This window comes from Telmatherina bonti, assembly GCF_933228915.1.
Source record: "Telmatherina bonti genome assembly, chromosome: 15".
Lineage (NCBI taxonomy): Eukaryota > Metazoa > Chordata > Actinopteri > Atheriniformes > Telmatherinidae > Telmatherina > Telmatherina bonti.
Genome location: NC_136613.1, coordinates 24,376,728 through 24,402,653, shown reverse-complemented (window position 1 = coordinate 24,402,653; position 25,926 = coordinate 24,376,728). Strand labels below are relative to the sequence as shown.

Sequence of the window (25,926 nt, the reverse complement as noted above, 5' to 3'; positions counted from 1 at the left end):
ATGCGACGCTGTATGATCTGACAAGGTAAGGCAAGACAGGGCAAGTTTATTTATATATCGCAATTCAACAACAGCGTAATTCAAATTGCATTACAGAGACAATAAAACATAGGAAAATAAGAAGATATAGCATTTAGAATTAAAACAAGAAAGCAAGGAAAATGAAATCACAATAAATAAAAGAAAAACTCTTGAAATCATGATCAATTCAATTTTTAAAGGAACAGGCAGATTTGTACTTAAAATAAACTTAAAATAGCTTTGAATAAAAACTACAGAAATTCAGCTGAGAAAAGGTGGGTCTTTTCACCTGTAATAAAATAAAACCGAGTTTTACGGCTGATCTGAGGCTTTCTGTGAGTTTTTTCCCCCCCAGACGTGAGCATAGAAGCTAAATGCAGGTTCTCGTTTTGACAGATAGTTTTCACTTGGCAAAAACACAAGCAGGTCTTGGACAGGACGCATTTCTTTTGGGAAACATTTGCACGGTCCATTTTCGAATTTTGTGATGATAACTGAGATATTTATTTAATACACGATGATTTATTTTTAGAATTTATTTGTGACAATCTTGTGATTGTTAAGTTTACGATACGTCCCTGAAGGCATCAGTAGCCCACCCAGCTAGCAGCAGCACAACTGAAGCTAATGAGAGCTAGCCTGCGCAGTGGCAATGCACCGACAGCGCAGCTACTTTATTTATCTGTAATATCTTTTCTTCGCTGGCTTCACACAAACTTGCGCTATAGTATGTTATAAATTAGGTTAAATATATCGTTCTTGATAATTGATATTATAGTCCTGTGTCAAGGAGAGGAGCTAAATCCTTTCAGGTAACGTACTCATCGCTGATAAATCCTCGGCTTATAATAAACGTCGTTCATGTTGTTATGACCTTTTTGAAGACTTTTTCTTTCTTTTCTTTTCTTTCTGTCTTTTTTTTTTTTTTTTACATTTTCAGTAACATTCAGTGAACAATTATTGTAATGTTTTTTGATAAACTGAAAGTGTTCGTTTGCACCAAAATGTTTGATAAATTTGTTGTCCATTTATTTTTCCCTCAGGAAGGCAATCTCAGAGCTGAAACCTTGGACATTGACCCGTGTTTACAAACGCGGGTCTATACTTTGAGAAGTTTTAGCTGGCATCTTCATTATTGGCCAATGAAGACAAACCAGCCTATGTTATGCCAGAATGAATGAGGAACTTTGTAGTTTCTTCACTCCATTGGAAATCTGCCCTTTACACATAACTTCACGTTAAACTGAACCTGCTTTCAACACAAGGAAATGCTCAGAAATAAAGAACAGAGGAAACATCACTGAAGACTTCCCTTGTTGAAAATAGTTCCTTAAACTCAGTAAAGCTGGACATTAGCAGTAAATTACTGAGAACACAAGGGGATATATGGTAATTCACTTTTTCCAACTTTGGCCTAAATCAAGTCTTTAATAAGTGGTAATTTCTAGGTGCATATTCAATTTGCTTTAGGTTTAAAAGAAACCTTGCTCTGTTTTGAATAAGGAACTTACTGTGTCGCTACTGTATGCGTAGTTTCTGAGCAGGAGAAAAACGAAGGCATAATGGTAATGAACTGTACTTGTTTAACTTGAACACTGCATGTGTATTTGGTTTTTTTTTTGTGCTTCAGATGGGGGAGTTTGAGAGCAGCCCCCTTGGCCGGGTGACGGTGTATTCCATCCAGGGCTGTCCACACTGTGTCCAGGCTAAGGCCACCCTCAGGCATTTGGGAGTACCAATTATAGACGTAGATATTGCCAGACATTCAGAGCTGAGGGTGAAGTTGAAGGAGCTGACGGGACGCAGTACAGTACCTCAGATATTCTTTAACAACGTTCATGTTGGGGGCAATGATGACCTGCAGAAACTGGTGAGAAGGAGAACAAACTCCTAATGATTTCAGATCTATTTGAGACCAGCAAACACACAGGACTAATGAACAGCTAACATTTTCATAAGATAAGAATAGGACAGCATTTCTCTACCAACAGACCAGCAACTAGTCTCCTTACTTCCCTAAAGCTTACTGACTAGAAGTTCACCATTGTCTTCTACCAGTTCCCTTTAAAACTGACAGAACAGATAAATTAGGATTCTGTGTGTTATTCAGAATTATGTTTAAGAAAATAAAAGTCCAAGTTGCATGATTTGCTGATGTGTTTATTATTCTCAGGCTCCTGAGGAGCTTCAAAGATTGGTGAAGATGGTTAAAGAGGAACTTCTTCCAGCAGATACTCCACCACTGCCAGAGAAGGATCCATCAGAAGAGAGAGCTGTGGAGAACGATGGAGGTGAGCAATTCAGTGTTTACAGGTTTCACTTTCTTTTAATCAACTTGTTGTGTCGAACTGAGTCAAACAGAAATAATTTCCTTCTGTAAATTGTGTTTATGTGACTTTAAAGGTAAAGAACTGTTTCAGAAAACAAGATCTGTGTAATCCGCTCTGGCACATGTTTTTACATCCCCAGCTCCAATAAAGTTGGGATGTTTTGAAAAAATTACTATATAAAAACAGAATACAATGATTTGAGATTCTTTTTTAACTTGTATTTAATTGAAATCAGTACAAAGACAATATATTTAATGGTCAAGTTTTACAAGTCATTGTATTCTGTTTTTCTAAATGGTGAGAAAAGCCAGAATGAAGGGGAAATGTATAAAATAAGCTTTTTTCTCAGACTAAGTCATAGTCAGAGTAGTAACCAAAGTTCCAAACAAAGACCCGACAACTTCAGCAGGGCTGGTTTTGCAAAGTCACCTTTCATTGAAAATGAGTCAAAGACGAGGGGTTATGAAATAGTGTTGGCGGATGTGGACAAATTCATATATTTAGGTAATAGCAGGTGTGTCTGTGTGTGTTTGAGTGCACGCTCATCTCCAGTTGCAAAGTTCAACAAAGACAGTTGATATGGAAACGTGATCCTCTGCTGAGCAATACCAGGTGGCCCCACAGTGTCTCATTATGTGACTGTTAAGCACTCTGCAGTGTAAAAGGTATGTTTGTAGACAGACATAATCAAAGCTTAGAACAAAAATATTTTAATTTAGTGTTAAATTTCCTGTGAAAATTGCGTCATTATCACAGTTATCACTGTCAACATTTTTATAGTGATGTCTCACAGTGGCCTTGTATATATGGTTAGTATTAGTATTGGTATTAGTATTGCTATTTGTATTAGTATTAGTTGTGCTGGGCGATATGACCAAAATCTCATCCCAATATAGCTCATTTTATATCCCAATAACAATATCCATATTGATATTAAATTGTTTGTGTAATTTTCCGTCAGTCATCAGTTATGTGTCAGATGTGCTTGGCAACAGCAGCAGCGATCTCCTTCCATCTGCGGGAACTATGACTGTATGACGTTTCAGGGGTAAATACCTGTTGCATTGTTTGCATCTGGAGTTTATTATGATTGCTTTCGCCACCACTTGATGCTGCTTTTGCGGATTTTGCTCGTTGGCTCTATTCTTTATTCTGTATCGTGATTGTTGCGCAGGTGATAAAATGAGTTACCGGTAGTTGTGTCAGAGTCTGTTGTTGGGACTGTGAGCTAGTCTGTTGTCGGTTCTATGTCGGTCTTTTTATATCCAAACCGCATCCATGAGACGATGTTTATATATTGCAGCGTACATGCTGTAAAGTGCATCTTGACAGCTTGACGATACAGCCTCATATGAAACGATCGACATTTTCTATCATCCAAACGATATATATCGTCACATTGCCCAGCTCTAAGTATTAATATTAGCAACTTGCTTTGTTTTACTTTTGGACTAAGATATACAGAAATATTTAAAATGCTGCCTTTTTAACAGTCTTGTCTTATAAATATCCTTAAACCATGGCTGAGTAAAAAAATAAACTTTATTCTCTAATTCATATTAATTGTATTATAAAAAGGACTGATATTGATCAGGCAGTCTCTGGACTTCTACAAACAGTTCTTCTTTAGTTCTGTGCTGCCAGCGAATCATTTTCTGTTATATCAGAAGATGAAAAATCAGATGTAATCTGTTTTGTGAGTCGGTACATAACTCTACCCTGATCATACATTCAGATAGAGATTATTCTATGATGATGATTTTATGACGTCCCATTAACGATTAGTCTGATGTAGCAGAAATAAAACTATATTTTTAGTTTGTTTTACCCAAACATGAACAAAGAAAGCAGTCATCAGGTAAATGATATTGGGACTCAGAATAACTGGAAAGTGAGCAGTGCTCTCTGCTCACAAACACTGGGGCGTATTTGAACAACACATTGATTAACAGATCTCGGGTCAGATCAAATGACAAACGCGGGGCAGGTGGAGTCGAGGTAATTTTGATAGAGGTAACTTTGATCTGGAATCTGAAATGCGCATTTCAGATATGAAATGTTTTATCCAGCTCCTTTCACCTGAGAATTAATCTGTCAACAAACAGGATTAAACTGTGAAACTCTAATGGTGGGAATGTCCCAGTTACAGAGGACTCAGCTGAGACTGGTTGTTGCAGTAGTGAAAGCGTAGATGATGGTGATGATCTTGAACATGAATATCTCAGCAAGGTCTCCAACTTGCTCACTGCGCTGCTGGTGTGTTTCCAGTTCTCCAGAGGTGTTGTGTGCTGGTTTGCTTGCTTGTTGGTTTGAGACGAATGCAGCATAGTGGACCCAATTAAAAGAATTACGTTTAGAGCTGGGGACAGCTCACCTTTTTCTGCACAAACCACCTCACATCACAAATTAGAGATTTTTTTCAAGTCCTGCTTAAAATCCTGAATGCAAAGCTGATGAAAAACAAGCACATTAATATGTGATATGTTTACTATTTTCGAATGTAAAGAGAATATGTGATTCTTTGATTTACAAATAATTGCATTGATGTATTTTTTTTATTTTTCTTTTGTTGTCCCAGTTTTTTAGGGACTTGGGTTGTACTTTTTAATTCCTTTAAAAAAAAAAAAAAAAAAAAGAAAAAAAAAAAAGAAAACAACAAGGCAGGTGTTTACCTAAGTTGTTACTGATTGAAGAAAGACATGACTTGACCAAAATTCAGAGCCTTTTCTACTCGCAAGCTGTGTTTGTTCTGGTAGACTACATAGTTGGTCATATTCTGTCTCATATTTTGGTTTGAACGTTTGTATTTCTGTGTTTGTACATGCCTTGGTATGATTCCCACCAAAGCAGAGTTTATGTGTGAGAGAGATGAGCTGGCAGACCTGGTAGAGGACCTCAAGCATGGCGGTGTGATTGGCAGTCATAGGAGGAGACTGACTTTATACAAAAAGAGCTTCTCAGGCAGTCAGCTGGTTGACTGGCTGCAAAAACAGAAGGGCATGGGTAAGTAAGGCTGTGATACTTTCTCATGTGAATTTTGAACACACTGGACTATGCAAGTCCAGAAAACCCGAAATGAAATCTAGCTCTGTCAGCTCATGACTGTGGCCGTGTGTGTGCCAGCCAGGGATGTGGCCTGTAATACATGCCAGGCGTTGTTGCAGAAGAAGTATATGGTCAGTGTGCACAGATGTGGACAGAAGGATGGCAGTTTTGGCGAAGGAAAAGACACAATGGACACACTGTTCAGGCTGCTGGAGGACGATCCTCATTCAGCCCTCAACGCAGGACAGACCGCAGCCTGCAGTCCCATACAGGGTAGGTCAAGAGGAGACCAGGCTTGGGGCAAATGCATTTCCCTTCCCAGTTCAGCTGAACAATGTCCTTCAATGCTCTTTAACCCCTGTGTTTTATTGGCTGCTGGCTTGGTGCTGTGTCCTTTTGGGTTCATTTGAAAAGTCTGGGATGTTAAAATCAGTATAGTGGTTGATGGTATACATAATATATATAATCTGTAGGTTTAAAAAAAACCTTTAGGACTTCCATGTTCTGGATGATGGCTTTTACAAAGTAGGTCCATGTTAAAAATTGATCTTCCAAAGTCCTGTAGTATTTTGAAAAACTTCAAAATAACATGTTTAATTCAATAGTTGCTTCTTGTTTTATATGATGATGATGATGATGATTATTATTATTATTATTATTATTATTATTATTATTCATAATAATACAATATATTTTTTACAGAGCTTTGAACTGAAATTCATCTCCTTTTGTTGATAAGAGTGCACTCAACAAACTCCATTATCAGATCCAGCTGAAAGAATCAGAAGAGGCCAAATTCAATTAAGTATGGTGAAATTTAAACAATAATAAAGGATACTTCATGAGTGAGGTTTTATGTAGCAACTTAATTAAAGGACTTTCATAAAATTGATTGGAAATGAACGACTATCTGTAGATTCTGAGACAAACAGTCTATCATTGAACCCTGTTTCAAAAACCCTGTTCTGCTATGCTGCAGGTTTGGTGTTTCTTGACAAATTAATACATTTTGCTTTTATAATCAATCTTTTCTTTTTTTTAATCGGTGATGGTGGAACATTTTGATATTCATTGTTATATTTTGTTTTATGTTGGACATAGCTTTATGCTGACAAACACTAATCCAAGCTTTGCAAACAGCGAAATGTTTAAAATCACATGGTTTGTTTGTCCTGTTAATTACCATTTTCTTCCTTCTTTCTTTAAAAAATTCTTCTTTTGTTTAGAAGTTATGTTTTGTAATATTGATCCAATTTGTGCCACACCAGAACTGGTCTGATCCCAGTTCTAGTTTTTATGCTGTTATTCATAGCATTGATTTTTCACAGCAGCTCAGCTTCAACAATGTACTTCACCCATGATGTTATACTACCCAGAAAGTAGCTCCAAATTTTTCCCAACTCGTGGTGTAAGATGATAAATTTATCAGCCTCTGATGCTGATGTTGGACACTTACAGTAGATCATGTGTTTAAAACAGATATGCAGTAGTTCATAATGACAGTACTGATTTTTTACTTAGCAACAAGAGCTACTTTGAGCTCTTTGAGGTTACTTATACAAAATAAAAGGTCAGAAAAAAATGCCACAATATATCTGTGTGACATTGACTCTACACATGAAGCTAATTTAAACATGAGTGAAAAGTTGCAAGGAAAAAGAAGGAAGCTGATTTTAGTTCATAGTGTTGTTAGAGAAACATTTAGTTATTTTTTGGAAGCTCATGTTCTGAGCTTTCGGATGTAGCGTTGGTTTGTGTGGAAAGACATTAAGCATGCCTCTACTTCTTCTCTTCTCTCTCCCAGCTGCCGAGCTCTCTTTGCTTTTACGAGAAATGATTCTGAAATTGTTCTCGGAGCATCTCTCTGCCGATGGCAAGGTAATGTCCTCAGTGATACAACGCCAATGATTCGCATGTGTTTTCATCTGTGCCTGTAGATGTTTTCTAATTCTGTGGTTGTTTAAGGATCACACCGTGTCTGTGTCTTCATAAGTTTCGCAGAGCAGATTGAACATTCATTTAGCTTGTGTTGTCTTGTTTTGATATCTTCTATTACTTGTTATTAATTCAGAGGTTTATATGATTCTGTGGTTGCATGTATGTATAAAAGATGAGTGTTTTGCCCTTCTTCCCACAGTCTGTGGACTACAAGGGCATGTCTGTGAACCCTGCGTTTGAGCGCTACTGTGAGCTCGCCATTCAGCTGCAGAGGGTGGAGCTGCTGTCTCTGAGCCGTGAGGAGAAACTGGCCTTCTTCATTAACATCTACAATGCTTTAGTAATCCATGGCTACCTACGCTTGGGAGCCCCCACCAACATGTGGCAGAGATACAGAGTAGGATCATACAGCTATCTTAAAATACGACACACCCTCTGCCATCCTTGTCAAATGTAGATTATGTAGTTAGTATGCAAATTTGTTTTCATTTTCACTTCCTATTATTTTACATTTACACACAGTAACTGAAGTAAATGTTGATATTTTCTTTGATTAATTCTGTTTTTACATTGAACTTTTTTGTAATTTCACTCTGGGATAAAAAGTTATTTCCATGTTTCATTAACACTAATAAACAAGAAGGAATTACGTGAAACTAATATTTGTTTTGGTTTCATTTTTTTTCTTTTAGTTCTTCAATTATGTGAGCTACCTAATTGGAGGAGAAGTTTTCACATTACAGGACATTGAGAACGGCATCCTCAGAGGGAACAGAAAAGGTGTCGCACAGCTGCGGAGACCCTTCTCTAAAACAGACCCACGACTTCAGGTGGAGAAACGTAAAGTTAACATTTCACTCACTCAGAGACGTCGCTCTGCAGAGTAACTAAATGTCCTTCTTTTACTGTCCCCAAGGTGGCACTTCCAGATGCGGAGCCCCTCATTCACTTTGCCTTGAACTGTGGCGCAAAGGGCTGCCCACCTATTAAAACATACACCCCACAGGTATGTGAACTTGTCATCCTGTTTTGTTATATTGTGTAATTAATGGTTATTAAGCCTTGACAACTTGAGGGTCAAGATCCTGGAGGTTTTCAGTGTGTCCCAGCACCAACACACCTTCATTAGAGACATTTAATTTGACTCAGATGTGTTGAAGCAGGGGCACATTGAAAACCCACAGGACAGTGGCTCTTTAGAACCAGCTTTGGACATCTCTAATGTCATCAGTCAAAGAGAATCTAGCAAGCAGTGATCTAGATTAGCGTGTATTGTACATCTAAGGTAATAGTTGTATTGATAGTGTTAAAAAGTAAACATCACCGATTTCTTTAACCCCTTCAGGATATTGACAGCCAGCTCCGTACAGCAGCTGAAGCCTTCCTGGAGAACGATGATGGCTGTATGGTTGACTCTGGGAAAGGGGAAGTAAGACTCAGCCAGATCTTTAAGTGGTACAAGGCTGACTTTGGAGGCACAGATGAGAAGGTAGTTTGGCACAGAATCAACATCTCTTTGGTTAATTATAGTTATTAAAACCTTTTTTCTCCCATTGTCGTAGCTGCTGAACTGGGTGCTGGAGCACATGGGTGAGTCCCCGAAGAAGACAAGCCTGCAGGACATCCTTTCTGCTGGGAAGACCAAAGTCAGCTTTCTTCCTTACGACTGGAGCTCTAACGGCTCCCACTGAGCATGCAAACAGTCTGCAGCTTCTTTACATCATTTTACTCGCTGCTTTAAAAGCTCCCTCATCCCATCCTGGAAGTTGTGAAGAAACTGTTGGATTTACTGTGTTTTGAGGGGCGACGGTCATAACAACAGAGAGCAATTTGCACACTTAACATTTTGTACTCAAGCAGCTTAACTGATAGCTCAAAATACACTTTTTATTTTGAAACTTTAGTCCTTATGGGCTCTGTGCTTCCTCTGCCTACAGCTCAGGAGTAAGACAACTGCTATGCTCTTTGCCCAGTTCAACACTGGTCTAGTTTATCACGTGGCACATTTAATCAAAGCAGATGCTGCCTTGACAAGCCATATCGATACCGTTTGAACTTAAGAAACCCACTTTTTCATGTGTAACTGAGGGAAGATTCTGCAGGAAAATGGTTTCATTTCTGCATGTTTGAAGCCTTCAAATGTCATAATAGTGGAAGAGGAAGAGAAATGGCTTTTTCTAGTTTTAAACATTTTTATTGATGTAGTATCAGACTTTCAATGGATTTAGTCGAAAGTTCAGCCTATGGCCACTGCTTTTGTAAAAATAATTCCCTTTCTGTGCATTGATGAGCTTTTGTGTGCAGAGAGCTACCAGAGTTTTTCTTCTCAGTTGAACTAGTGAGAGATGCTACAACTTATCTTCCTCTGTGGTTGAATGGCACATGATGTGCTGCATTTCCCTTCTAAAACTGAGCCCAAAAGTGATTCTATTTTTCCTCTTCTTATATTTACCCCCCCACACACCTTTTTGATCCAAGTCTTCCATTAAAATGGGAATGAAGTGGTGTCACTGTGTTTAACACAGTCACATTTACACTCATTTGGAATGCACTCTGACACTTTGCATGATTATTGCCAACTTTGAATACTACTGAGAAATATTTGTATGTTTAGGTTTTTTCCCCTCAGAAAAACAAATGTTAATTTTCTGTTTGTGAAAATTGAGCTGTTTGTCAAGCAACTTATTCCAGCATGTCTGCTGAAATAAACACTTTCTCAAGCTGATTCTAAAAAAAATATATATATATACTATTTAAATAATACAATTTTTTGTTTTTCTTTTGTTCCTACCTGAATAAATCTGCAAACTGAGTTTACCTGGCCTTAAATTGGTTAAACCTAGTATGCCATGGTTGATTTTTTTTTCCCCAAGTGATGCCCAGCATGAATCTGTTCTCATGATTTGATATATTCTCGGGTTGATTAAAAATGTGTATTTCACATTTCATAATGTTATTTAATGTCAATGTACTGAATGCTGCATGTTTTCTTGTCTTGAAACTTTCAGATCATCCATGTCTTCACAAAACATATTATCATGCGTTTGAATCTTAGCATTTTAGTCTGCAAGAAGCACCAAAGCAAACAGTTGCATCAGCATGTGAGATCTGGAATGACATTGCTGCATGGGATAGTGGAAACCTCCACTCCTGAATGCTGGCCTGTAGCAGGACTGCCTGTCTCACTGCTCTGTTCAAAGCCTGTAAGTCTAACCGTAAGGGCCAGTTGGACCACTAAAGTGAAATTTAAACCTTTTGTCACAGTATAAAAATGTTATAAATGCACTATTGGTGGAGTCAACTACAACTAGATGGATGACATAATAATATTGAAGGTATGTTTTTATGTCAGAAGTAATATGTTAAGTGAACAGAAAGGGTTTTATGTTCCCTGTACTTAAAAACGTGATGCAAAAAATTCTTTTGAACAAAGTTTAAATAAAATTGTTCTATTCATTTTTTCTGAGGATAATGAAGCAATATGTTGAACAGTAAATATGCAATGCTGAACTAAATATGACGCCTGCTTCTTTTATTCATGTCTTTCCCAAGCACTTTCTGAAAAGATACAATTTTGGGTTTCATGATTTATCCCTGTTACAGCTTTTCTTGCTTGTAAATATGAAGCTATAAAATCTAAACTTCATGGTAGAAACATTATTTTCACTTGTCTGTGGTCACCATGGAACTCATGCATAATGTGCATCTTTATGGCTCATTTAACAAGCAGAAAAGAAAAACTAAGCTGATCAGTCACAGCAGATGCAGCCTTAATAAAGAGACTTCATGGTCATTTATTCAAACAAGTTTAATAACTTTTTCTTTAAGAAAAATAAATGGGTACATATCGTTACCCTTTACAAAACCAATCTATTAACATTTGTACATTTAAATAAGCAAGTCAAAGCACAGTCCCATAAAAACATTACAGTAAAAATATTGGAAACTGATTGAGCATCTCAAAAGTATTTACAGCCAAACCAATGCAAATTAGTTTAAATAATTACAGACACAAAGAAAAACTTGGATCAAAATTCATTGCAAGCTGATCCTGCATGACCAATTTCATGTTTATCTCTACAGTCTAACACTGTTTTGAGTATTGGCACAAATAAAAGTGAATAATTCATATGCTGTACAGAGAATTAGTTTGACACTATGAGAACAGATAAGCATCTTTCACATCGTTTGGTCTCAGACTGAACGACAGACGGAGTGTTGTCATTCTTTAATCAGAAGACCAATTAAAGAGCAGATCCCATCCTGACAGACCTGCCAAACTACAGAATCTGCAGCACATAACGTTTAGCTGAAACACTCCACCTTTTTTTCTTGCTTGCTGCGAGTTGCAAAGATCTGAAGATTTTCTTACAACTAAAGTAAATTTTAGTGGTACAGCAATTTAAGGACACCAAACATCCATCGTAACGGTCACATTTATCAAGCAATTCTAAAATGTTCCTATGCAATACTGATCTTTAGAAGTGGTACATCAATCGCTTGGAAGACTTTATTGAGCAAAAAAGAATAAATGCTGTTTGCACACTGCTGAAGATGTATGTAAAATCTGTAACAGCATGAAAAGTTTAACAGGAATATTTCAAATTCAGCTGAAGTGGTCCAATGTGGAAGTCCCAGTGACAGCAGAGGAACAGCCTCTGCTACCAAAAACCTTGGAAAGGGTCTTTTTCCTGTTTATTAGCAAGAGTAGTTTAAATATTTAAGTAAAACAAGTTTATAAAAATGTCCAAATTGGTGAGTGAAATGGGATAAAGTTATATGCATATACATTCATGTAAATGCAAGTCATGAAACCAGTGCTAGAAGCTCCAGTGCTACCCAAGTACCTTCAGATACATCATAAATTAAATATCGCCCACTTGTTTGCAGTACAAGTGTCATGATAATGTATCTAAATCATACAACTGTTCTGAGGTGGATGAGGCCCCACACTTCTTAATGTCAATTTCCTAGAAGAAAGTGCCACCATGAAGTTGTGGATGAAAAGAAATCATATAAATATAACTGCACTAAAAAAATTCCTTAAAATATAAAGTAACGACAGAAAAATGTATTTTCACTACAGGCTGCAACATGCCTCTCAGAGACAAGGTGAATGCTTTCAGCAAACCACTGTATTCAGTGCTGTATCCTTAAAGTCAACTAATTATTCCTAAATACTGTGATGTAAACTTGAAATGAAGAAAAAAAAAAATACACTACTCACAAAAAGTTAGGGATATTTGGCTTTCAGGTGAAATTTCACAACAAGCCTAAAATGCATTCAAACCTGTACAGGTGAACTTAATGTGATCTTCTCTAAGCTTTTAAATGCACATGTCCAACTGTTAAATGTTTCAATAAATTTTGCACAAGTTGCTGTTCTCTAACAAGGAGCTTAACGGCAAAAATCACGGCAGGTGTGTGATCCTTGAATTGACCAATAAATGTCCTGGTTCAATTACAGCTGGTGTTTAAACAGTTGTCCTCATCATGCTGTTCACATTTTGACATCATGAGACCAAGACGACACCTAACAATGGAACAACAGTCCCTTGCCATTGCGATGCTTCAAACAGGACGTTCTCAGACAGAAGTGGCCACTGAGCTTGGAGTGTCACAGAGTGTCATCAGCAGGTTGCAACAGAGATATGGAGAGACTGGAAGAGTCACAGAAAGGCCTAGAAGTGGACGTCCTTTGGCCACATCACGTGCTGATGACCGCTACATTGTGAACACTGCCCTGAGAAACTGGATGATGAATGCCACTCAACTCCAGGCACGTTTAAGAGAGGTGAGAGGCACCCAAGTGTCACGTCAGACCATTCGAAACCGTTTCCATCAGCGTGGTCTGCGTGCTAGACGACCTGCACGGGTACCTGACCACACCACCAGGCACAGGCATCATCGTCTTGCATGGGCCAGGGAGCATTTACGCTGGACGAGGAACCAGTGGGCCTCAGTGCTGTTCTCTGATGAAAGTCGATTCACACTGAGCAGAAATGATGGCCGGCAACGATGTTGGAGACGTCAGGGAGAGCGCTATGCATCAGCCACTGTTGTCACCAGGCGAGCTTTTGGTGGTGGCGGTGTTACAGTGTGGGCAGGGGTGTCCACTTGGTACAGAACTGCCCTACACTTTGTGAATGGTACAGTGACAAGCCCATACTACCTGAATAACATCATTAATCCAGTGATTGTGCCCCTACATGAACAGCACAGGTCTAATTTCATCTTCATGGACGACAATGCTCCTGCTCATCGAGGCGGCATCATCAGGGAACGGCTGTTGGAGACTGGTGTACCTCAAATGGAATGGCCTGCACTCTCTCCAGACCTGAATCCCATTGAAAACCTGTGGGATCAGCTGAGCCGTCGTGTAGAGGCTCGAGACCCTGCACCCCAGAACCTCAATGACCTGAGGGCTGCCCTTCAAGAAGAGTGGGATGCCATGCCTCAGCAGGCAATAAGTTGCCTTGTGAACAGCATGAGACGTCGTTGTCAAGCTGTAATTGATGCTCAAGGGCACATGACCAGATATTGAGACGTTCAAATTTTTTGTTGTGGTGTAACTACCATTGTTGTTACCTTTTGTGTTGAATGAATTTTTTGAGATGAGGAAATCAGTAGTGCATCCTTCTACTTAAATGTCTTACTTTTATGATATTATATCACTGTAGCATGAACATATTGCATTTTCCATAAATTTCACCTGAAAGCCAAATATCCCTAACTTTTTGTGAGTAGTGTATATATATATATATATATATATATATATATATATATATATATATATATATATATATATATCACATTAATAGAAGAAGTAAAAAATGTGACAAAAAATTCCTGACTGAATATAGGTGTTTTAAAGATGAACAATACTTTAATATTGGGTATTGCGTCATAACAATTAAAAACTAATTTGATATTTTAGCTCTTTGTACTAATTTAGCATTTTAACCAGATTTTTACCAACTTTGAAGTGAAGCAAAGACTAGTGTTGAGTAGCCACATCTTTTTTTTTTTTTCCATACAAAGCTTGATGCCTTGATTTTAACTATTACAAGTTTTACTTGCTGATCGCTCAACTGAAGGAAAACACTAATTTTCATCGTCTGAATCGAAGCCAAAGAGGGAAGAGCAGGTATTAAGAGCTTGATGCTTCTGTAAGTCCTGCAAGCTGTTGAAGGACGAAAGACATTTGTCACATCGATGTCTGATCTTCTGCTCTGGTGCCACAGCTGCCCCTTTCTGTTCTTTCACTCCAGCTGGCTCTTTCCTTTTCTTATTAGTGTAACAAGCAAACTTCTTGGGAGGGGCCTCAGAAGGATCCATCGATCGCCTTTTGCGCATCGACAGCACCGACTCATCCAGATAAGTAGAAGGCGGTGGCCGGACGAAGGGGGTTTTAACAAAAGGTGCATAGGAAGGATCTTCAGGTTTGAAGGTTTTGTGCTCTGTGATGTGTGGCTCTCCCATATTCTTATGGAAACCCTCAGCCAGAGTGGACACATCTTCAAGATCTCGGACATTGATGTCATCATCATTTTTTTTCCGACCTTTCTTACTGGAAGTGGTTGAAGCTGGAGCGGCGTGGGAAATGGACATCAACTCCTCTATCACCTTTTTGGTCCCGTCTTCATATCCATTGACGGTGGGTTTACTATCTTCCATGTCCTCGTTACAGACAGTTTTCACTAAACAGTCATCGGATGCAGGCAGAGTCTGACTAACGTTTGGTGCCCTTGTTCCACACGCTTCATCTTCGCCTTCCTTCTGCACCTTTTTACTCTGCAGCCAAAGGTCCTCCACTTTCACCCTCTGCTTCCAAGGAGCTTCAGCGCTTGGCTGTTGCTTTTTGCAGGGTGCCGACTCCTGGTCGTCTTTTTGGGGCACAGGGACATAGTGCCTCCATTCATGGTCAAAGAGACCTTGATAACTTGCGAAAAGCTTCTCGCAATCTGTAAATGAACACTGAGGTCTGAAAGGCTGGTGGATACTGATGTGGTCCTTTAACTCCTGCTGTGTTGTGAAGCGCTTTTTACAGTCTAGATGGTGGCAGAAGTGTGGGAGTGGATTGTTGTGGAGCTTCATGTGGTCCTTATAATGCTGAAGAAACTGTATTTGCCTGTTGGAAGGAAGAGTATTATTAAGGAAAGCTCCTCACATCAAAATGAAAATGGAGGCAACGTATTTTAAAGGTTTGAAATAAGGGTTAAACTTGATATTTACTTAAAAAAAAAAAAAAAAGGAACATGTCAAAAAACATTTCAAAGTATGCAATACTTCATGTACTTTCTTACCTGAAGCAGAAGCTGCACTTGCGTTTGGTCCAAACAAAAGTCTTCTCCAACACCTTATCTTCATTACAGTGGCATTTGATAGCATGCTTTGTAAGCGTGGAGCTGATCCTCAGGAACACTCTATCACAGGAGTCTGATGGGCACAAGTGGTATTTTACCTCCACACTGCAGCCATTTTCCTCTGCTGCCGTCTCCTTCGCTTCTCCTTCTTCCTCCATCTTTATCAAAGGTAAATCTTTGATGACCACCAGGCCATCTGTAATGACCACTTGATCGTCTTTGAAATCCATATGCTTCACTACATTTGTGTCGGGGTTTTGGGATTTTTTGTAAATTGCCGCTGTCTTTCTCAGGAGGGTGCGCACATTCCTGATGATGCGCTCTTCCCTGTTCAGGCTTGATACTTTAAGCTTGCCTTTGGATTTCTGTGTAGGAGCTTCATCTTCTAAAACAGAAGCTTGATGTGCACCTTGAGGCTGGCACTGACTTTCCACATTATTTGTTACACCGTTAGCAGCTGGAGGTTCCTCTGCGCATGGTTCCTTATTGGGAGGTTTCTGCTTGCACATTTCATCAATGTGTTCCAAAACATGCTTTTTGGCCAGAGGAAACTTTTTAAAGTGCTTTCCACAGAGTATGCACCTTCTGTTTCTGCTCTTGATGTGCGAGAGCGCATGACGCATCACATTCAAACCCTTGTAGGTTTTGAGGCAGAACTTGCAGTAGAATGTCAAATGGGAATATTGTTGGCTGCGGATTACTCTGTCCCTCCATGTTCTTTTGGTTTTCACCTGGATGAAAAGAAAAGAAAACAAAAGTAATATAAGAAGTTTAGCAGAAAGTAGTAATAGTAAGGCATTTGAAGTTTCACACTTAACAGCTTACAATTCAGTAAAGACAAGCCATGGGATTGTATGGAAATAGTAACTACTTGAGGTGAATCTAGTGGATTTCTTTTATTTATTATTTCTGACTGAGCAGCAAAATTTTTTTCTCACTAAAGAAAAAAGCAGGGATGATTTTCAAATCTTTTTTTTTTTTTACTTTATTAGAGATTAAAAAGTACTGTTAAATTATTTCCTTCCAGTACTGCATTAAGTTACAGGACCTATAGGAAGCAAAGATGCAGCACTTCACCAAACATTTGGACAACGAAATAAAAAATAACTAACACTGAAATGTAATTCAAATTAAATAAATAGCTAAAGAAATATGTATTTCACTCCACCCACAATGCTCTCAGATTCAATGTTATTTACAACTCAGCCCATTTGATACCATTAGGTTGTTGCGTCCTTACTGTAAAAGTAATAATGCACATAGACACAATATGGCGGGAAGTATTCTTACTGTGAAGCAATTTTACATCATTATTTGTCTTTAAATAGAGAAACCACGAGACGTGGCCACTTTCCTGTAAATGCTTAATGAAGGCATGTGAGTGGTCACATCTGTGTGTATGTATCACAAAATACATAAACTATAAAACCCTGATGCCTGACATGGGTCTTCATCACACAAGGTCCCCAAAACTGTGAGTCTAATGAATTGTTAAGACTGATACTTCAGAGGGACAAGGCTGCCGTGTTGGGAAGACTGTTAACATGCATAAAACTCTGCACGAGCTTTGATTCTTCTTCTCGTCTGTTCCTCATAATTTTCTGAGTATCTGATCTCTTAACAATGATCTGGACGATCCAGGCAACTGTGGAAACTGGACGACTGTCTGCTGCATCTCTTCTGATTACTGCCTTGCGATGTGATGAACTTCAACATGACTAAAGACAAATAACTGACCTCTGTTTTTGGAAGTTTGGTTTCCACTTCTGGCTGAGGCTCCTCCTCTTCATTGCCATTAACTTCATCAGATGCCTGAGACTCTGGAGTTTGTGGTTTCTCAGTGTCCAGATTTTTGGAAATTATGGAATAATTGTGCCACAGTTCCACAGGACAACACAGTAACTCCAACAGAGGACCATCAAGCTCTGGACTGGCGTCAGTGGCGGGAGCAGCTGTCTGAGGGTCACAATGTGGGTCTTCAGAAAGCTTAATGTGGAGCAGTGTTTGGGATTCTTCCTGGCTTTGGTTACTCAAACTGCTACCAGAGACAGAGTTTGTGTTTTCTCCATTTTCCCTCACAGGAATATTTAGACACTCAAGCTCATTTTCTTCACTCTTGTTGTCATGTTCAGCTTTCATATGAGGCATTTCCTGCTCTTTGTCATCCATGTCCATTTTCTCATCATTCCCAGTCTCCTCTGTCAGGTATATTTCATTATCTGGGTAAGAGAACTCCAGTTTTGACAAAGGCTTCCTTCCACGTTTTTTACCTCTTATTTTGATCTTTTTCTCTTTAACTGTCTGTATCTGTTCCAGCCGTGGAAGGCCCTGCAACCATCTCTTCTTCCGACCTTTCCTTTTAAATATTTGGCTCTTAACACATCTAGACAGGTATTCCCTTTTGCGGTTTACAGGGACCCTAACAGAGGTGGAGCTTTCCAAGGTACTGTGGTTGTGTCTTAGTGAGTACACAGGCTTATTACCCAAAGAGGTAGATTTAAGATTGTATTTGATCTCTGGATCGTCTCCAAGCTCAAGCTCGTCATCAGACAAAGCCTGCGTTCTTCTCCTGAGGCTTTTCCTCCATTTCCTCCTGCTTAAAGGACCATTTTTTGGTGCAACACACTTTTCTCCTGCTCCGTTTACACTTTGCTTTCCCAGAAGCTCTTCTTCTTTCACTAATGCAGCTCGGTTGCAGTGGCAGCTATTAAGACCAAGAATACATGAACGATTTATGCAGTTATTTGGTAAAGCCTCTTCAATGTATTCCTTCTCCTCTTCCTCCTTCATTTCACTGAGTGCAGCGTTTTTCATAACATTGTCACTCATTAATTCCAAGCAGTAAGTCCTGAGGGTAAGAAGGTTCCAAAATTCAGGGTCGAAGCACAGGCGTTCTTTCAGCATCTGGAAACACAGAGGTTAATAATCAAATTGTAATCATATCCCAACAGCATTCATTCATAAAATGCTCTTATCTCCTCAGACCTGCAGAATATGGAAGCGAACATTTGTCCGGACAGGGTTGTTGTGGGGATGTGGCTCCTGATCAGGGTGCATGTAAAGGAGACTGACAGTTCGGTACGCCTCCAGGCTGCGTTCCTGGCAGAAGACGAGCAGGGCACACGCTCGACAGACCTCTAGATCGTGAGGCAGCAGGAAGGCAATGGTCTTGCAGACGAGTGACTGGGTTACAGCATCGGCCAACATATCACACAGCTGCAAGGCTCTGGCACAGAGCTCCACACAGACCTGGACACCTTCAGCACCCAGCTAATCAAAAGCAAAGAAACAATAGTGAATAAAAGAGACATGGGGTGGATACAAGAATTAAATTACTTAAAATAAGAAGAAAAAAAACAGGTAAATTTAAGTGTAAAATGAGAAATAGTAATATATCAACTGTGTCTTGTCTGTGTAAACATGTTAAGCTGAAGCATGCATTTGTTTTTTTTTCCATATTCAAAATAAGTACTTAAATCAATCAAAAGATTAAAAATGATCTTTTCTGAAGAGATGACAGCTAAAAACAGTGTGCTTTTCAACAGTGAAAGTTTTCATCCTGTATCTACTGGCAACAGATGTGACTTGATCGTCTACTTATGAACCCTATAAAAGTTTTATACTATAAGCACAACGGCTTTTATGAGGAGCCCGACATGGAATCTCAGACGATGCTGTGCTGGGAGTCTAACCTCAGTGGTGACCAGCTTGATGAAGGGAAAGATGGCCCTGACATTGGTAGCAGTGGAGGCCAGCTGCAAGCACTCAGTCAGGAAGCCTTGTCGGGAAGGATGGGCCCTAAGATGCAACCTGCTCCAGATAAAAACCAGGTCCCTGCAAGAAGGCAAACAAGTGGAATATGAGATATTTTACATCCATCCATATCAGACTAAAACACAGTAAAGGAAATGTGGCCCAGACCGATTCTTTGTCTTTTTAAATCCTGAGGACAGGTGGTTCTGTGTGCATGGTTTATCAGAACAAGACAGCAGATGGATGAATTATGAGACAGTAAACCAATGACGGCATTGTAATACTCTTTTTGTTAAAGCCTGAGTATTCTCTTAATGAACTGCACTTTTAAGAGATTTTACTCACCAGATGTAATACATGTCTCCGTTTTGGAGCTGCTGAGTGAGGAAAGTTTTACAAAGCGACAACAAAAGCTCATCTTTTTCCACACTCTCTGTGTTGCAGATAATCTCCACTGCATCACGGCCATCTATTTCTGCCATCTGAAGAAGATAGGATTAAAATGACAGAAGCAGTTTATTACATTGGGTTGCAGTTAATGTTCTTATTTACATTTTTGGACTGGTTTATATACAACTAGTATATACACCTTTTGCTTTCTTTTCATCTATGTCCATTAATGCAGGTATAAAGCAGCACATTGCTGCATGCTGCCAATCTTTTCCAGTCCACTTGTTCTGTTCTTCATCTCTTACCTCTTTTTGCAGGTTTTCATACAGTGAGGCCTTATAGAGGCAGGTCAGGTAGGCCTGATGAAAGTAAAGATGCTTGCCAGCCTCTTGGTTTTCAAGGCAGCTTTTTGCCAGAGCCATGGCCTCCTGCATTCGTTCACAGGCTTGCAGATATCGAACCCGCAGCTCCAAGAATATTGGCAATTCAGAACTCAAAAAATCTTCAACTGTGAAGGAGAAAAGTGGTTTATGATTTGGGGAGTATTTGCATGAATGCTAAAGTTAATGACTTATTAAATGACTGGACAAAAAAGACAACAAGGAACCACTTATTAGACAAGAATTTTAAAACTTTAGCAAACAGCAGGGATGTGAATCCAAAAAACAACTCACGACTCAATTCCGATTTTTGGGGTGATGAGTTCATTCAGAATCGACTCTCGATTCAAACAGATTTTCGATTCATAAACAATACATTTAAGTAACAAAAGGTGCTAATAGTGCAGTAAATCTGCATTTTATTTGTCCATTATACCACTGCTCAGTTAGCAATAAATAGCACGGTGTAACGCACAATGACCTCAGAGGTGGGTCAACTCTGACCTCCAATTCAACTTAGCCCTTTCACAAGTCCCACTAAAGTACAACAAAGGTGCATCAGTCCATCAGTCCAAGCAGGAACAGATTTGTGAAGGAAAAAGTATCACGCTGCTCTGCTGACGGCCAAAGCTTTGTGGTTTAATGTGCAACCTTGCAAAAACTAGAATAGATGACTAGTCTCTTCAACCATCTGTCTGATTACAGAATGGAGTTGCTTATTCGATCATGTAGTGTTCTCTTTGACTGCCATGTTAAGAAATAAATGCCTACCCTCATTTTGAGGCAAATCTGCCTCCTTCAGGATTCCTTGCAGCACCGGATGCTCCCATGGACCTCCTCCTTTCATGATCTGCTTCAAATGCAGAAGGTAGATGTTCCTGTGTCTCAAAAGTCGAGAGTGGCACCCCTGCGAAGAAGTTATTCATTTAAAATCTTCCTAAAGAAGCACATCTGCTCTGGCTGCTCCTTAATAGCTTTCCAACAACAATGTGAGTAGTATGAAACATTTTCTTATTGGTGTGAGACCAAACTGGTTGGGTAACAACGGCTTTCAATTCAAATAACCTTTAAATTGAGGAGAGCTTCATAAAAGGCACTTGTCACATTTAACAGTGTAACGTTTGAATCACAAAAATAAAGAATGCATGAGTTTCTTGTGTGTTGTCACCTGAAAAGAGTCAAGAATGTCTTTTAAAGGCTCTTCCACAAATTCCTCCTTGCTAAAAAACAGCATCAGTTCGAAGAAGCTCCTGGAAGACAACAGGATGAATGTAAATGCCACCAATTAAAACAACTTAAAGTGTCAATAAAGTTGATTCAGAGGGAAATGCATGATACATGTTAGAAAATAAATGCTTAAAAATTAGTACAAGATTAACTATTGTGTTGTATAGTGGACTTAGATTGTTAAAATGTTTTCCATCCTGTTTAAGTTCATGAGCTGTTTGTACATATCAAAGCAAGGAAAAAATTTAGCGTTAAGTGTAATTTTATAATAAATTAATGCTGCACGGCATTAGAAAAAACTGATATTCTAATTTTTTTAACCCTTCTATGTATATGGCGATATGATAAAATCCGGGCATTTACAAATAGCACTTTTACTGCACTCATGCTATCTCATGTACAATAAACCTACAGTGATCTTCCCTCTTTTTGTGAATGTTACAAGCATGTATATTGTCTGCATTTGTGTTATTCTTTTTGTTATTTCTTATTGCTTGCTTTGTTGTGCTAGCTTCTCAGTAAGTGTTTATTTCAATCATATGCAAACCTAAATAGTATTTCAACATTTGCCACTGGCAATAAACAACCCCTGTGTGTAAGGTAGGCCTGGAACTGATAAGAACATGTTGAGTTAGTTTGCCTTCTACATTGTAAGACCTGCAAAATGATTAGTGCACACACATACATTTTGATAATAATACACAAACGACATTTTGTGTAGCTCAAATAAAAAAAATATGTATATGATACAGCTGCATACTATAACATGCAGCTACATCTATGGCAAAAAGCAACTGAAATGCATCTTCCCTTGATACAGGAGCAGCTAGGGTTGTAATCTAAAACTTCAGATTAAGAGCAAGGCTGAAAACTGCAGATACTGTAATGGAGAACACCAGCGTCACTATGTCCATTTTACAACTGGTGATTTTACAAACTTCTACCACAAACAGACACTGGGACTGCTGGGACTTCACTCATTTACAGCTTTCTTTTATCGCAGTAACATCCAGGCTGCAACATCTAGACCTGGCGTCTTTATAAATGTAACTTACATAGTTTATGAATGACGGAGACAAAGGTATTACGTGACCAACATATTCCTTTTTGCAAGTTCTTTGATCATTGCTGAAAACTGCTGTTTCGTAAAAAAAAGCAAACAAAACATGACCATGCTTTTTTGATTAAGAAGAATGAGATCAGTCCAGAGCTTACAACAATTTTTGGTTAAGTGATATCCACTAGTGATGGCAGTGCTGATAACTGTGCAGTGGAATGTGTTGGGAAGTGTTTTTAGCAGCAGGTTTTCTCAATATGTATGTATGTATATATATATATATATATATATATATATATACATATACATATGAGTGCAGTATCACCGTTGTACGATTACCTTTACCTTTACCACTACTGAACAGATCTGCAGAGATTTCAAAATGACAAAAGGATATACCGGTATGTCACCTCAGTTTCAAACATAGTCATAATGGGATCAGTTTATGTTTACTGACAGAGCTTTTAGTGAAGGTTGGTACGATAAAAAAAAGAAGAAAATATAGTAATTTCAAACAAACAAACAAACAAAAAAAAAAGAATTTAAAAAAAATCCAGGAAACAAAAGAAACAAAGCACTTACAAGGCCAGACTGCTGAGAACATATTGGACGTGTTGACAGTCATCTGGGAAGGCAGCAGTGGCTTTTGTAAAACTGCACAATGCAGTCCGCAGCACCTTGAGCTGAGGGAGAGGAACTTGCCACTGCCCTGTGTACTCCTCCACCAACTGTCCAAAGGAACAAAGAAAATTAGGGCACTCCAAAATATAACTGTAATATCTTTTAGAACGTAGCAATAGATAATGCTGTGCAATATTGTAATCCACAAACTATATTTCATATTGCACATAAACATATCAACCAGCATCACTCCAATAAGTGCATGACATAATGTGCGAACTTATAAATGACAAAGGACATACCATACTAATATTTTCCACAATGCTTTAACATTTTGCAGCTAAACAAAAGTAATTGACCAAAAGCCAAACAAAAAGCACATTTATTTTATCTTTTCTTTTTAAAAAAAAAAAAGAAAGAAAAAAAGAAAGAAAAACTATGACATCTTGTCATGGTATACATAAAATATTATTAATTGTGTTGGTGGTAAAATCAAGCTCCTGATAAGAAGCTTTGATCGGTTTACTATCAATTCAATTCAATTTAATTTAATTTAATTTAATTTAATTTAAGCTTTATTAAGGACACAGGATCCAGGTCCATAGAAATAGAAAAAATAGAAAAAAATAAAATAAAATAAAATGGAAATTCCTGACACTATATCTTAACTCAGAGCAGACCGATCAGGATCCTGAATCCTTGTGCGAGCTGGTGAGTTAGCTTAGCATAGCCGAGTAGCTACACAGATGTGTTATTTCCGAAGAGAAGCAGAACCCATTGCTGCTAGGTGGGACTAAATGAAGCTTGGTTTGAAGCTTTTAAGATGTAGTTTACTGTTTATGGCGGGCCTCTGGTGGGTTGTACCAGCATTTCAGGATAAATAGAGCAAGTCTGGAGGCTACTGTTAGCCTGCTAAGCTAGTAGCCTTACCGATAAACAGCCACTGATTTACTGCATCAAAACACAAAATTTACTAAACATACCTCACAAAACTCAGCGCAATAGTCCTTGCTATTCAGAGATGACTCGTTGCTGCAATGTCTGTGACACAGAGTGTCCAGAGCTAATTCAAGCCCGTCTGTTTCCAAATCACTTTCGTTGTCCGCCATACTGTCTGCTGTATCCAGCGCATAGTCGTAGTTGCCAGGTTTGTTCTTTGGCATCCCCCACAAGGAAACATACCCAACCTGGCAACTATGTATGAAATGCTTAGAAGCACTTTAGAAGACATTTTCATACTTTTTCTCTCTTACAAACAGTCGAACTCTTTCTGCCTTTTCCTTTGAATGAGTCCTCTTTTTATTTCTCTCTCTCTTTCCTTTTTACTTTCTTTCTAAAAAAAAAAAAGGCTTTTTTTTTTTTTTTTTTTTTTTAATAAAGCAACTTTTCCTTAACAATGTTAGGGATGTAACTGATGAGCTGTCCAGAAATTAGCATCATAACAGCACATTCCAGCTACTAATGAGAAGACAAAAAAGTACAACTGATAATACAAATTGATAAAAAAAAGAAAAGAAAAAAACCCTTCCTGATGAAACATGAGGTTAGAAGACGTAGGTGATTTTGTTTTTGCAAATCTGGCCTTTTGGAAAGGTATATAATTTGTTCAATTGAAAATAAATTGTGACATTATGACGTCTCCACGTTGTAGTGAGGAAACACATGCATTTGCAGGATTATTAAAATTTATTTTGTAGTTAAAAATATATACCTTTATGAAATTATATAGGTTTTATTGTAAATATTTTACTTTTTCATGGTTGACATTTGCATGGAATTACCCTTCTTTTCTTAAACACCATTTAATTTTCATTTCAATAATGCAATTACCTTGTAGGATTCTCATTTTAGCATTTTATTGAATTAAGAAAAAGACTGCAGTTATTCCTCATTTTGGCAAAAAAAAACAAAAAAAAAACTTATTGCTTACTTTTATCCTTTGATTGGTATGTAGAAAAATAATAGCAAGGCAAAGAAGAAGAAACAATAACAAAAAGAGGAAAGAAAGGTATAGGTATTTATATATCTTGAATGAATTTTTATAGCTTTAGACACTGGACGCAAAAGGTTCAAGCTGCTTTACACAAAGCAATTAGAAATTATGGTTATGCATTGCCTCATAGGTAGTATTTATTTTTTAAAAAAAAAAACTTTACCTGAGAAGCTGAGACCTAATGCCTTTGGGTCACTCCTCAGATTAGAAGACCATAAGGAAGAAGGCATATCTTGGTTGTGTAAGAGATTGCCATCCGCTGAGTCAAATCTGAGTTGAGGTAAGCTGGGTTAAGTATAAAATGAATTAAAAAATTAGTATCAGCCACACAGCTGAAACAATGCAGAAATCTTTCAGGCTTCATTTCTCAGTACTTATGAAATTGAAACTGTGTTCTTTAGGGAGAACAACAATCCAGAATTCTGTTACATTTTATGATCTGCCAAATGTTTTTATTCAATGAAAGTTTTTAATTGCTGGCATGACAGCTCAGCACTCAGACAAGTATGGAGCCATGCTATTGTAATTGACAGAGTATGTGGTTTAACAAAGTCTAGCAGAAAGATTTACAGTCATCTTTAAAATAAAAAGAAGGAAAAAAAACATTGTCCAGTTGTTATTTTAAGTTTCAGCCTTTGAGTTGTTTCTGCAGATATGCAAAAGATCAATTCCATTGGCTTTATATCCCGTACTATCAAAGATGCATGGCTTCTTGTTTAGTCTTGATTAGTCTAGATTTTCAAAAGTCTTTTGAATAATTTGACCACGCATCAATTTTCCACTCACAATTTTAATCTGCTTTTGT

The 25,926-nt window shown here is 38.2% G+C and overlaps 2 protein-coding genes across 4 annotated transcripts; one reads left to right on the top strand and one right to left on the bottom strand.

The window, feature by feature from the left end:
- The first annotated feature begins 655 nt into the window (after positions 1-655).
- Positions 656-10,740, top strand: LOC306766237 (uncharacterized protein). 3 transcript variants are annotated; one of them, XM_079253881.1, is made up of 11 exons: positions 656-833; positions 1,652-1,891; positions 2,195-2,312; positions 5,199-5,354; positions 5,475-5,669; positions 7,201-7,274; positions 7,534-7,731; positions 8,027-8,164; positions 8,251-8,340; positions 8,680-8,823; positions 8,897-10,740. In XM_079253881.1, the coding sequence occupies exons 2-11, from the start codon at positions 1,652-1,654 to the stop codon at positions 9,023-9,025; spliced, it is 1,482 nt and encodes a 493-aa protein (XP_079110007.1). In that variant the 5' UTR covers positions 656-833; the 3' UTR covers positions 9,026-10,740. The 3 variants fall into 3 exon arrangements, with proteins under 3 accessions (XP_079110007.1, XP_079110008.1, XP_079110006.1); XM_079253882.1 differs by lacking the exon at positions 656-833 and adding an exon at positions 1,326-1,410 and having other exon boundaries at positions 5,202-5,354; XM_079253880.1 differs by lacking the exon at positions 656-833 and adding an exon at positions 1,326-1,410.
- Positions 10,741-14,438: 3,698 nt separating this feature from the next.
- LOC306766877 (zinc finger protein 654-like) lies at positions 14,439-24,291 on the bottom strand (the record flags this gene model as incomplete). Its single annotated transcript, XM_079254729.1, has 11 exons — positions 14,439-15,465; positions 15,641-16,431; positions 17,438-18,604; positions 18,686-18,970; positions 19,393-19,534; positions 19,799-19,935; positions 20,149-20,351; positions 20,995-21,130; positions 21,392-21,473; positions 23,090-23,235; positions 24,112-24,291. The coding sequence occupies 11 exons, from the start codon at positions 24,289-24,291 to the stop codon at positions 14,439-14,441; spliced, it is 4,296 nt and encodes a 1,431-aa protein (XP_079110855.1).
- Positions 24,292-25,926: the final 1,635 nt, after the last annotated feature.